Genomic DNA, 15,000 nt, shown 5'->3' with positions numbered 1-15,000 from the left:
GTATTGTATGCCTTAAAGTGAATCTCAATAAAAATATAAAAAAAAAAAAAAAAAAGATGTGCCTAGCATTTTCAAGGCACGTTCACTTTAGTCTATGGTGTATTTTGATGCCTGTACAAAAGGAAATGCAGGAAAATGTGCTGCCAATTTTTGCGTGAATAGCAGAAAGTCTGCAAGCACTGCTTAAAAAATAAAAAAAAAGAGAAATTGTGTGTTTTTATTTTCTAGGGGATTTTCTTTCAGTTTATTTTAATAACTTGAAGGGGTCCTTTGTGTGCCTAGATACAAAAAAATTAATTGGACACAAATTGGTGCATTATACATTTTCTGCATTGCTGCACACCATTGGTTACAGTGATGCTTGCCTGCAAGTAGGTGGCAACGATATGCTGCAAGAATACAGGTGTGTTTGTATTCTTGCTAGCTAATAGTATTAAAAGCCAATAATGCTGTCTGAAGTGTGAAATATACCAGACACAGTGACAGGACATATTTTTTTCCTGCAACATTTCATGTATCAGCTGGGCTGCTTGCAATCATTTGTTTTTTATTTGTTACTTATAGGATATAATAGAGCAAACAAAAAACAAAATAAATGTGTATAAAGATCAAATTAAAGGCAGCTTGTTCTTTTTCTCTTGGCTTTTATTTTGATGAGCTACATTTTACTATAATAATTATTTTTAATTAACAATCATATATGATAAAACCAGACAGAAAATTGTAGGATTATATGTATAAAAATGTATGGAATAATCCAAAAAGGAGCTCGAACTAAATCTTTAGAAGCCATTTTTCTCAAGTGGTGATGTGAGGTATTATTTTTTGTTTATACATGGAACTGGTTGAGACTTAAAATGATAACGTTATGACTTGGTGGATCTAGTAAGTTCTATCTTTCAGTATAGTAAAGTAATGTTTCAGCGAATACTGAATTGTGCAAAAGTCTAGAAGACATTGGTCTCTGTGCTATAAATTGTTGTACTTGCTGCCCTGCTTCCTCCACAAGTCGAGAACATGTGGACACATTTATCATAGGTTTCCCCTTTTTGTGGCCCTTCTTAAATAGACATTAAACTCAAAATTTAATTTCACTTGCTCATAATGCGCTAGATTACAAGTGGAGTGCAAAATATTGCTTTAGCAGAAGTTACGTGCGATGCGAATGCGACCTCGTGTTCCCATTGCACAGAAGCGCGCTTTCATCAGGCCTTTTTCTAACACCCCACACCCGCTTACCTTAACCCCTCATAACTGCTTTGTGTAGTTAAAGGAATATTAAACCCCATTTTTTCTTTAATGTTTCACAGAGCATGCAATTTTAAGCAACTTTCTAATTTACTCCTATTATCAATTTTTCTTCTTTCTCTTGCTATCTTTATTTAAAAAACAGGAATGTAAAGCTTAGAAGCCAGACCATTTTTGGTTCAGAACCTGGTTTACGCTTGCTTATTGGTGGCTAAATGTAGTTTGTTTGTTTTTTTATTCGTACAAGAACTATCTGCTTTATTTTGGGCCACATATGAGGACAGTTTTTGAATTAACCAGAGGTATGACCTCTGGTTAATTCAATGAACGCTAAGTGCTACCAAAAATTGCAAAATTGGTGATAAAAGTAAATTGGAAAATTGTTTAAAATTACATGCTCTATCTGAATCTTGAACGTTTATTTTGGCTTAGACTGTCCCTTTAATTAATGTAACTATAATGACAATGCAATATATAAATTCATTATTTATTTTGCTTGCTCTTGCTATAAAATACCTCTGAAATGTTTGCTTAGACAAGCTGAAGCTCAGATTTGTTACAAGACATTTCTGTGTTGTGCTGCTAAAGTATAACAAATCGCACAAAACAAATGAATATCCTTTTTTTCTCCAATTATCTTTCAATAGCCAAGCTCCATCCACCATTTGCCTTATTTTGAGCAGACAATCTGGTCTTTAGTCGGCAGACCACCAGGCTAGCCAGGGTCATTAGTATAAGTGCATGTATTTGCAGTTGTTAGTAGTTAAAGGGACAGATATCTAGCAGGCTTAGCCTTGAAAAGTCAGCAGGGTGCAATTAAGTTCTGCTAATTAGAAATTGCTCAATTTTCAGAGCCAAATTACATGAAAAGGGGACAAACTAAATAATAAAAATATATTGTAAATCAAATTTGATGATAAAAGTAAATTGGAAAGATGTTTAAAATGACATGCCCCATCTGAATCATGAAAGTTTAATTTTGACTAGACTGTCCCTTTAACAATTATTTTTAAATATGATCGCATAAAGCGGTGATACAGTGGCGTGAAATATACGAAAATGGGTCTAGATCAATACCTTGGGTTGTCTACTTATAAAAAAATAAAATAAAACCAAGGCTCTACTTCCATTTAAACGGAGTGATAGCAACAATTCTAAACATTCTCTGGTCTTTTGGACAAGTTTTTCTCTGAAATTCCCAGTCCTTAAGGGGTTAAGGAATAAAACCTTGTTTTTTAATACTGTATTGTCACATTTATCAAGACTAGCTGCTGGAAATGAAGAGATTTTTATCATCTTGCATAAAAAGGACACTTATGAGGGAGGCAAAACCTTAAAGGGACATTATACACTCATTCTTTCTTTGCATAAATGTTTTGTAGATGATCTATTTATATAGCCCATAAAGTTTTTTTTAAAATTAATGTATAGTTTTGCTTATTTTTAAATAACATTGCCCTGATTTTCAGACTCCTAACCAAGCCCCAAAGTTTTATGTGAATACTGTCAGCTACCTACTCCAGCTTGCTCCTGTTTGTGTAAAGGGTCTTTTCATATGCAAAAGAAGGGGGAGGGTCTTATTTCCCACTTGCAGTGGGCTTTCCAGCTACCTTTTCAACAGAGCCAAACTGACAGCTTCTAAGTAAGTTTTTAAACAATTTTATACTGGATTTTTATATCAGTATCTGTGCATCTTATTCTTTATAGTAGTGTCTATTACATGCAGTTATATGAAAATGAGTGTATACTGTCCCTTTAAGAGTAAGAGTAGGCTGTGCAGGCTGGGCATACAATTACTGTGAAATAGAGGCAGCACTGGCTCACAGACAAGACGGTGATTGACAACTTCCTGTTAGCACAACAGAAGAGATTGGGAGAATTGCTTTTTAGTGCTTAGAGAAAGCAGGATAGCAATAGAAACCCAAATGTAGTAATGAATATTTATTTTGTGTTATGGTTTTGTTTTTTTAAACTTTGGCTGCCAAAGATGGCAATGACTTTGGTACATAGTGTGATTAAACCTTTTACTGGCAACCAAAGGGTTATAACAGCAGTCAACCATTTATCCTCTCGGACTACACTGCATCTTAACATTACACTAAAATTACTTCATGCCATCACCCGGCCCTTGGAAAACATTGCTCTAAAACATAACCCTCATTTTCCAGTGTCTATTTTTTTCTTTGCCTGTTAAATACAGCAAAGGATATGTTAGCTTCTTTTGCCCTTCATACTACAAAGGGGGCATAATACAATCATGGGGATTAGAAATTTATTTTCTTATTTTAAAAAAAATATATATTTATGGAATGATAAACAGTGCAGCGGATCCTAGTCAATATAACAGATAGATGTCATGAAACAAAAATGTTACTGCTTCTGAGAAATCATAATATAATATTTATAATGTACAGTTATTTTTGTGATTCTGTTAAAACCAACATTATGAATGGAAAGACGTTTTAATGTGATTTTTTTTTTAAAAAAAACAAGTTAACTGGAATTACATTCAGTCCTCTTCACATGACTTCACTGTCTTTCTGTAAGAGGATCTTATCTCATTTTTTTATTAAAAATAGACATCTTTTTCATGTAGGTGATCAGGTTGAAAGTACATTTTTTTTTATTGTCTGAACAAAATATTAAAAGCCTTGTGTTTGTTATTGTAGCATCATACCCATGTGTGATTTTAAGTCCACTTACAGTTTAAGTTTTTCTGTTACATCAGCTGTTACTTTCTATTTTAAGGGCAGCACCCAGTGAAAATACAGCACAGTGATCTCAACTGTCTATAAATGACCCCTGACAAACTTAAAAATACCAACTTTGCTTGTAGTGTGAGAATTGTCAGGTCTAAAAATGATGTTGAACATAGACAAGTGTTTTGTGATCAGCTAAGCAGTCGTAAAATTGTATTATCTCACTTTATTTTTATTTAGATCAAGGGATGGCAAACTTTTTCCATAAAGGGCCAGATAGTAATTCTATATATTATAATTAAAGATATTATAATGTTGGTATTTCTATTGAGAAAGTTTAAAATAAATAGCCGCTCATGAACTCACTTTCTTTGCAGCCCCGTTTTAATTTTTGTGAAGAAATTCTGCAGTGACTGTTCAGCTACTGTTTTAATTTTTTTAGAACCATTGCTTTCCTTTGTGTTAGGAATAGTGTGCTGATGTATATAGTAGTGTGAACAACACAAGTGCAAAATGATGAGAGCGCCACATAGGTCTCTTCCGTAGTAGCGCAAACAGTCCTAGACCAAAATAATAAATTAGCGTGACTGCGTTCCAATAAAACTTTATTAATGATCATTGAAAATTGAATCTCGTATAATTTTAATGTGTAACAAAATATTTTATATTTTATTATTATTTTTCTTCCAAAAAATTAATTGCGGTTTTCACTTAATGATACCTTAGTTTTGATTGGGAAATATTAATTTCAAGAACTCTGGACTTTAAATATATAAAAGGTTGTAACCTGATTTAGCCTTCGGGCCCTACCTAACCTTGGTTTTAAGACGACCAGTTTAAAACCCCTTAAAAAATAGACTTCCAAAAACAATGCGTTTTATAGTTACTTTTCTTAGACGATTTTGTTATTGCTGTTAATTCAGGAAACATTCTATTGTGACAAGAAAAAGCTATATATAAAGAATTTTATTTAGAAACAAATTAACCCTTTTGGGTAAACTTTGTCCCAAGTTGTACTCATAAAACACCATCTTCTCCAGATGTGGATCTTGCCAGTGATTGGATCATATGCATGTTTTCCTACTCCTGATTGGCTCACATCTGATCTGCAGCAATTCAATAAGAATGATTTTCATACACTGTATGAATTTGATTTTTTTTTTATTTATTTTTTTAAATAGACACAACACCTTCAAAGTTAAATATTTTTTGGGTTCATGTTTCTTTTTCAGGGCTAATAATCACTTATCAATGTTGAAGTTTATAGGTGCAAGTTAAATATTTTTTGGGTTCATGTTTCTTTTTCAGGGCTAATAATCACTTATCAATGTTGAAGTTTATAGGTGCAGTAAAGAAAGAAAAGCACCAATTTTAGTATTGCACTTGTCTGTCCCTTTAAGTGTTTCCATAAAAAAAAAAGTATTTTAAAGGGACATAATACCTGCTATGTGCTAAATCACTTGAAACTGTAACTGTAAAAAGCTGACGGGGAAATATCACCTGAGCATCTCTATGTAAAAAAGGAAGATATTTTACCTCACAATTTTCTCAGCTCACCAGAGTAAGTCCTGTGTAAAAAGTTATACTTCAGCTGCTGTCCAGCTGCAGGTAAAAAATATCAATTTTTCTTTGTTCTCATGCTATCTTGATTTGAAAAAGCAGTACTGTAAGCTTTAGAGCCAGACCATTTTATGTTCAGCACATGGGTAGCACTTGCTGATTTGTGGCTAAATGTAGCAAACCAATCAGCAGCTCTACCAAGGTGCTGAACTAAAAAATGGGCCGGCTCCTAACCTTTTATTACTGCTTTTTCAAATCAAGATAACATGAGAACAAAGAAAAATTGATAATAGAAGTTAATTAGAAAGTTGCTTAAAATTGCATGCTCTATCTGAATCATGAACGAAAAAAATGAGGGGTTAGTATCCCTTTAAAGTCCTTTACAATGGGGTGTGAATACTTAGGTCATTTTGAGGTAAAATATCTTTAATTTTTACATAGAGATGTGCAGGTGATATTTTCTAGTCAGCTTTTTACAGCTATGCTGCATCACTTTCAAGTGTTTCAACATTTGGATATCATGGCCCTCTAAGTAAAAAATAACTACAGTATTTAAATAAGAACAAAGAGGAAATCCGTTTTATATACCTAAGGATTTACTGTTTATTCACTTTTAGGACCACTCCCATAGTTCTGTTGGTGAACAAACTACTTTAAGTCTGCCAAGAATATGAATTCTTCCACATAGAAATATATCCATTAAAAAAAAAAGTGGAAAAAGTGTTTGTAATGTTCCTTTACGTTCTTGTTTATATTGGTATCTTTACCACAAAAGTGGAAACACACAGGTTTATACTAAAAAGTAATCAGTTATGACAGACATATTCTGCAAGTTTACAGTCTTTAAAAACACAAGATAAGAAAGTATTGCTTTTCTCAATATGAAGCTGCTCCCAGCTATAGCAGCAAACCACAATCATGTGGGGATGGACAACATGAAAGGTTTCCCAACTCGTGTTTTCATTCAGTTATTTTTCTTTATTATTATTACATTGTGGCCTAGGATTTCATCCAGTACAAACTACTTATTGGCTCATCCAGGTTATTTTAGATAATCCCATTCCTTGTTCCCCAGGACCGCAGCTATCTTTGTATGCGGTGGGGTGGGCAGGATGTTTCCTTAACTGTGCTGGTGGCCTCAGACCTTCCTATAAATTATGTACTTGCAGCGTAGTGTACAAGGGTGGAAGGAATCGGCTGTGATTCATGTTGCAGAGACATTTTATTTTTGTGCCTCTTTCATAGTTAGAGGTGAAGTGACTCCTTCATACCTTTTACAGTAGTTAACACAATTTTGTAGATCTGCATCTCTGCACCAAATATATGGATCAACTATTTGACACAGTTGTGATCTATATGAAGCAAATTGTTCTTTGTGTGTTGCTTAAGAGGGGAGGAGGGGAAGTTTAGAGTTGCAAATGCTGATTGATCTTTAGTACCTTTTCCTCTTAATATGACCCTTACTGACAGCTTCAAAGAGTTTGGAAAGTACTTGACACATTCCATTGGGAGTTTCTTTCCCCTAACTATATAACAAATCAAAGGATGAAGTCCAATATTGTAGAAAGGCACCAAATAGATGGGATTTTTGCTACATAAAGCTTTTGAGGTTTTCTGAAAAGATTAGTCTATGCAACTAAACTCAACCAAATGACTGAATGTTTATATATTCCTGTAAGTAAAACATTAACAATATACATTGACTGCTAGAGAACAAAATGTAACTTTAAATGTTTGTCACACTGAGCTGCTAAGGCAGCCCACAGCAGAACGCTATTTGGCTGAGAGGTGACTTTTCCACCTCTTAGCAAATAGCCGTGCGGGAAATCCAGCTTGGCGCTGAAGTTGATGAGCGGTTGCCTACTTCTGCATTCAGCAGCTAACGAAGCTACTGAATGCCCATGTCTATAGGATAGCCTTATGCTTATCCAAGGCATTCTTAAAGTCCCCCACAGTGTTTGTTATTACCACCATTTGTGGAAGTTTATTCCATGAATCAATCACCCTTTCTGTAAAGAAGCACTTCCTCAAATTACTCCAATATACTACCTTTCAGACTGAGGTTATGACCCCTTGTTCTTTTATCATCATGAAATATGTATTGGACACATAGGAGATGTTTATTTAATACATAGTACTTTTTATTAGATATATATGGAATATAAGTCATTCTGATTCTGGTGTGTTTTTTGCTTCTGTGCATAGTTTACATTTGTGGAAAACGTTTGTTTGTTTGTTTTAGACTGGTACAGACAGTTCATCAAATTCCTCACAAAAGCGGGAGCCGCCAGTGAGAACAATCGCATCTCCGGTATCAAGTGGACGTGGCCGTTACAGCACTCTGAGCCATATCGACGTTTACGGCTTGGACCACTATTCTACAGAACAAGTAGGTATATTTTCTGAATGTAATGAATCAACAAAAAATGTTATATTAAAGGGACATTATAAAAATAATAAATTAGAAAATGTTATTTTATAACTATCAACCTGTAAATCTATGTGTGTAACACCCCTCAAATGGGGTTAAATACATAGGCAAAGAACAGCTTAAGAGCCACAGAGAACTGCTGATCCCGAGCGGAAACTGCCTCTAAGTCAAACAGCAGAGCTAATTTCATGCTACCACTGGATTTGTTTTTTTACAGTTTGAAGAGTTTGGCTATACGTAATAATGTTCCTGAAAAGATTTAACATTGCTTTTAAAAATAAAATTTAAAAATAAAATAGCCGGTTGATGGTTCTAACAGTGTGTGTTCACCTAATAACTAGCATGTTAAGGGGCGATGAAATAAAGTAGAATTGTGTAATCAATAGATACATAATAAAAAGACAACATAACATACCACTCTTAAATGAGCAGTAGATATATTTTTTTCTGGCAAATTTTAAAATTACCTTCAATTTGCCAACACCCTGTATCATGTTACAGTCATCAGCCAAATAGAAACTCATATATGTAAACAATGTTAACTCTTACACATACTCAGTAGGAGCAGGTGCCTCAGAAAGTGTGCATATAGGAAAATAATGCACAATTTGATCATAGAAGTAAATTGGAAAGTTTCTTAAAACTGCAAGCTCTATCTGATTCATGAAAGATTCATTTTGACTAGCATTCCTTTTAAAGGATTTTTTCTTAATCACTATGTTCCTTTTAAGTTGTTTTTATCTGTTTATTTTTTTGTACAAATGACAGTTAAAGACTAGATGTATTTAAAGAGACATGAAACCCTAAAATTTTCTTTCATGATTCGGATAGAGCATACAGTTTTAAGCAACTTTTCAATTTACTTCTATTATCAATTTTCTTTCATTCTTTTTGTATCCTTTCTTGAAGAAGCAACAATGCACTACTGGGAGCTAGCTGAACATATTGGTTAGCAATGGTGAGGCATATATGTCCAACTAACAATCAGCTTCTAGCTTCCAGCTCCTGAGCCTACCTAGGTATTATTTTCAACAAAGGATAACAAAAGAACAAACAGAATTAGGTAATAGAAGTCAATTGGAAAGTTGTTTAAAATTGTATGCTCTATTTAAACAATGAAAGAAAAATTGTGGGTTTCATATCCCTTTAAGATAAGGGGAGTTTGATAAAATAGCAAAAACTTTTAAACATTTTAACCCTTTAAGTGCAGATGATGACACATGGTCATAATCCCACTGTGTCTTTAGTGTGGATGACAACCACGTGTTGTCATCCGCAGAGTGAGCTACTTTCTGTTCTAATCACTGTCACCCCCACATGCGAGGTGGCCAAGTGGCCCTGTATCGCATGGGGAATTCGGGAGCTTAAAGGGACATGAAACCCAATTTTTTTTTCTTTCATGCAATCTTAAACAACTTTCTAATTTACTTCTAATATTCGTTCTCTTGGTACCTTTTGTTAGGAGCGTGCACGTGTCTAGAGCACTATATGGCAGCAGTTTTTCAATAATGTTATCCATATCCAACAGCACTAGACAACAACGCTATTTCCTGCCATGTAGTGGTCCAGACGCCTACCCCTATCTCTTCAACAAAGCTCATAAATTGAAAACCTCTCTAATTCTTTTTTTTTTTTTTTTTTTATTGTATGCTCTGCCTTAATCAGAAAATAAACATTTTGGGTTTTGTATCTCTTTAAAGGAGCTGGGTGGATGGTTAAATATTCAAAACCCTCAATCTCAGCTCCCTTAAGCCCTTTCAAAAGGTGTCTCTTTAGTATGTAAAATGTAAGCACAATTTATATATATATATATATATATATATATATATATATATATATATATATATATATATATATATATAAACAAATTTACACCTATAATAGACCATCAAAAAGACCTAGGGACCCCATGACCCCTTGTTATAAAGTTCATAAGCCCCATTTTAAAATAAAGCCCCTGTAGAACCATTGGGGTAATAGTGATCACCTGGCATAAATAAACACGCATTTATTTAAGCAGAGGTTCATGGGAGCCCCTACACAGGGTGGATTTGATTAAAATGAAATGACTAGTCAACAAGACCTTATTTAAATCATGGTTTTCTACTTAAAGGTTTCATTGTTGGAATATTAACTTTTCAGATTATTTTTCCAGTTATTTTAGAAAATGACTGATTTAGTTATAAAACGTTAGAAATACATAGATAATTATAAAATTATTGGGAGGCGAACTATCTCCAGTTTAATAGGTAATCATCCATGTTTGATTAATTTTTCAGTTGTACTTCTGGAAGGAGAAAAATAATCGTTACTTCAATAATAACAATTTAAATAGTTTTATTTAACTAATAAAAAAATTATTACCTTAATAATAACAATTTTAATAGTTGTATTTAACTAAAGAATAATTAATAACAATTACATAGTTTTATTAAGCTAAAACAATAACATTATAGGTTTCCTTTTTATTTTTACTGCTTGTCCCTCACACTTAGGTCCTCATGCAGATCTATTATACTTCAAACATCTTCGATTTATTGAACTTCTTGAAACTTTGTAAGGGTTTGCTTTTGTGTACATAGGAATAGTATGGAAACATTGGGATTGAAGAGACACTTAAGTCAAAATTTAACTTTCATGATTCAGATAGAGTTTGCAGTTTTAAACAGCTTTCCATTTTACTACTATTTAATTTGTTTTGGTCTCTTGGTGTCCTTTCTTGAAGAGCATACCTACATAAATTCAGGTGCAGCAATGCACAACTAGGAGTTAACTGGTGATTGGTCGCTGCACATATATGCCTCTTATAATTGGCTCCCAGTAGTGCATTGCTGCTCCTTCAACAAAGGATACCAAAGGAATAAAGCAAATTTGATAATAGAAGTAAATCTGAAATTATTTAATTTTAAATTGCACATTCTATCCTAATCATAAAAGAAAAAAATGTTGGGTTTATGTCCCTTTAAGATCTATTTCACAACTTTTTGTATTTTTATTTTATAATATTTTTGCTGTGAAGAGTAGGCATGATATTTCTTCAGAGACAAATCCACATTTTTAAGAACTACAAAACCAATGTGATATCTTGCCCAAAATAATCTTACAGAAACCTCTTTGGGAGCATGACATTGTGAACGGATTAACAGAACTAATTTACATAAAAAATGAAACATTGCAGCCACAAATATACAGCCTCATGCTGCATGATTAAAAAACAATCCTTATTTCAGGATGAATAATCATTGGATTATAACTTTTCTTAAATAGAAAACTATCTTTATAGGAAAGCATTTCATTTTTAATAAAATCCTATTTAAATTGAAAAAATCTGATTTAAATAATTAAAAAAAAAAAAAAAAATGTTTCCGATTTTTTTATTGTTGTTTTTTTTTTTTTTTTAAATCTTTGAATTTTATCCACAATTCCACTATGTGCGCATCAAAGTGATATCAATATACCCAGAGGATAAGCCTTTCTTGTTTTTAACTATAAAGTTTATTTTAAAAACACAAATGCCTAGAGATCCCCAGGACTCCTTGTTTTAAAGCCCCTCTTTAAAATAAAGCCCCAATTTTAATAGCCATGGATAACCATGGTATTAGAAATCACCTGGTGTAACTAATTATGCATTTATTTGAGTAGAAGCTCATGGGATCCCATATGTGCACATCAAAGTTATAGAACTATACCCAAAGGCCCTTATTTATATGAGTATAACCCCTTTGTCTTTTAACTATATTGTTTTTAGGGGGAAAACACAAACACACATTTTTTACAACCTTGTTTATTCAAATTTTAATGAAAATATTCCTTTTTTCACACTTCTTTGGTGTAGACTTATTATATGTCATGATATATACATAAAATGATGGTACAGTATAAATCTGCTAAAAAAAACCCCAACAATAATACGGCTTAAATGTGAGCAGCATCTAAAAACTCCAAAACAACTCCGCACAGAGGTGGGAAATGATTCGGTGGTTAATGGGTTAATCTTCATATGCTGTTCAAAATTATTTAATGTTGAAACAACCTATCAGTGTGCTGAGATTGAGTGTAGAATCTTACAGAATTCCTCTGGTTGCAAATTTTGAAGGTTTTGTTTCACCATTTAGTAATTAAATTTACAAAGAAAAACAGTGATGCCATAACAATAAAAAAATGACATGCTCTAATTCGTTGGAGCATGTAATTTTAAGACTATCGATCCTACACTCCTATGTTTTTAAAGTGAATGTCAATTTTGATGCTAAAGTGCCCGGTTTTTAAAAATTTGATTAAAAACAGGGGCACTTTAGTTCATAAAAATGTACATTTCACTCCTGTTGAGAAAAAAAACTTACCTTTTAAACTTGACAGCCGCTCCGGCTTCCTCCAATAACGTTGTTGAATCAGACACTGATTCCCGCGGGGGGGGGGGGGGGAGCCGTGATTGGAGGATGACCTATCCATCATTTCTGACGTCAGAAATGGCTTGCAACGACCGGAGGAAGCTGGAGCTGCTGTCAAGATTAAAATGTAAGTTTTTTTCACAACACGAGTGAAATGTAAATTTTGATGAATTAAAGTGCCCCTGTTTTTAATAAAAATTTTAAAAACCGGGCACTTTAGCATCAAAATTGACATTCACTTTACTTTAAGCCCAGCAAAGTGGTTAAACACAAAGTAAAAATGCTGCTCGAGACCCACGGAGCACTACAGATACCGAGCAGAAACCGCTGACTAGTGCTGCTGATTGCTCCACAGGTCACAAGCGGCATTTGTATTGTGTGTTTGTCCCCTTTGCTGAGGTTATAAGTGGTGTAAGGTCAAAAGTAATTTACGTGCTCTAAAGAATTAGAACATGTCATTTTTCGACTATTATGGCCCTTTAAATATGTTGGTTACACACAATCTGAAATGTTTCTTGCGAAATTAGCCTTTTAAAATAAATTCACCATTTTCTTTCTTCTCTGTTTTTATTACAGTGATGTCATAGTAGCTTTGCAACTGTGCATATTTATAAAACACACGTGCATTACAGACTTGGCGTTCTGCTCTGTTTTATTGATATAAAAATAATATGCCTGTGTAAGTAAACAATATGTTTGTTTATATTGCAGTCAATACATAGACCACCTCGACACGTCAGCTTTCCAGATGATGACGATGAAATTGTTCGTATCAACCCAAGAGAAAGGAACTGGCTAACAGGATATGAAGATTATCGTCAGGCACCCATTCACCGCAAATATGCAGACACAGAAAATGTGGACTCTTATGTCCGGTTTGCCAAAAGTGAATTATCAAAACACGATTACAATTACCCTTACGTAGACCACTCTGATTTTGGTGTGTGCAAGGACCTAAAGAGCACAGTGATAAACACTCAGCCCTCCAGGTCCAAGTCTAAAAGAAAAGATGGAGAAAGGTCCATATGTACTTATTGCAGGGACATGTTTAACCATGATGAAAATGGACGGGGCCAATGTCAGGATGCACCTGACTCTGTCCGAACCTGCATTCGCCGGGTCAGCTGCATGGGATTTGCAGACTGTGTGCTCTACCACTGCATGTCTGACTCTGAAGGGGATTACACAGACGCTTGTTCCTGTGATACCAGTGATGAGAAGTTTTGCCTGCGATGGATGCTTCTTATCCCTTTGTCCATCATTGCACCAGGCATGTGCTGTTATCTCCCGATGCGAGCATGCTATAAATGTGGTGTTATGGGTGGGTGCTGTGGAGGAAAACATAAAGCAACTGGGTGACGTCAGGCATCACAGGACTTTTTTTGTGTATCTTTTGTGGTTGTTTGGGGAGCACCTTGGAATAAAACAGTGGTTCCAACATTTCGGTGTAAATTACCCATCTTGAAACCCGTTATACTATGGCAGCAGAGGATTCATCTGAGGTTTCTAACAAACTAATTTTCTACTGAGAAAGATGTAATACTAAATCGTTAGAGGAGGAAAGGAAATGTACTTGTTGCCACTAAGAAATCAGATATCAAATCTGAACACGGCGACACTAAATGAATCGCTCCTCAAGCTTATCTGGAGTGTCACCTGTAAATAGCTTTGGCACTTCGATAAATATGGTATGCTAAATCCACCACTGCTATGCTTATTAAAAATGCATAAAGAGTTAATATGGAGAGAAATCCCCTATATAAGTATTTTAATCTGCAACCAGGTATTCTGTGCTTATCTCCTGTAATGTGAGGTAAAGAAAGTGTACCACAATGCAGTATTGCTAATTCTATATTATGCCAAATCAAATTATTTAAGAGTTTTTAGTATTTCATTGTCCGTCATCATTTCTTTTTCCTTTTTTATTTTTTCTTTAAATATGTAAAAAAAATGATCTTGTGCTCTGTAGATTTAATGCGCGCTGATTCGCTGATCCAGTACAAGAGGAAAACAGCATTTGTTATCTGCTATCTTTGGCTACATCATGTGGCGGAATTTGCACATTTTTAGGGATTTGCTTAGTTTTTTTATTAATAGACACTCCTTTTTTGGCCCTAAAATGGCAAGATCCCTGACTCCAAAAGTCATACTTCAGCCCCATTACAGTAATATTTACTGCTGATAAATTGTTTTATATGAGGTTTGGGTAGCTGTTAAGTTATTATTATTATTTTGTATTATTATTAATACTGGAAAAGGGAAATGTAATATTTCTACAGCAGAAATTAATTTAGAAATCTTCCCACAACAGTAACTTTTTTTTTAAGTTTCCATTCTTAAGCATAACACTACAGCTTTTATAAAATTTGTTTTACTGAGTTAAATTAAATCTGCAGCTTCAGTCTATATATTCTTTAATTTGTCTAAGAGGGAGTGTAGTAAAAATGATGACTTTAATATGGTATTTGTCAATGCCTCTCTTTATGATTATGCCAGTCAGACTGGATTTGATAAATAATCTATCAATTTGCAAATTAATTTTAATCCTTGCATGTGATTAGATGATCATGTTGCTTGAGAATTTGAGAGCATCAAAATATACTGAACTTTTGCACTTGTTATATAGTAACCAGTTTACTCAAGATATTGTTCAGGGTACAAAGCTCTACAG

General features: G+C 33.9%; 1 protein-coding gene across 1 annotated transcript in view; it reads left to right on the top strand.

The window, feature by feature from the left end:
* The window catches only part of SPRED2 (sprouty related EVH1 domain containing 2), a 170,581-nt gene extending 156,501 nt beyond the window's left edge, over positions 1-14,080 (top strand). The window contains exons 5-6 of the mRNA XM_053712096.1: positions 7,750-7,896; positions 13,041-14,080. Of these exons, the coding sequence (XP_053568071.1) occupies positions 7,750-7,896; positions 13,041-13,688 (795 nt within the window). The 3' untranslated portion in view covers positions 13,689-14,080. The remainder of the gene's footprint in view (positions 1-7,749; positions 7,897-13,040) is intronic.
* Positions 14,081-15,000: the final 920 nt, after the last annotated feature.

Source organism: Bombina bombina, chromosome 4 (assembly GCF_027579735.1).
Source record: "Bombina bombina isolate aBomBom1 chromosome 4, aBomBom1.pri, whole genome shotgun sequence".
Lineage (NCBI taxonomy): Eukaryota > Metazoa > Chordata > Amphibia > Anura > Bombinatoridae > Bombina > Bombina bombina.
Note: the sequence above shows the minus strand (reverse complement) of the source record. Positions and strands in the feature narration are given on the sequence as shown.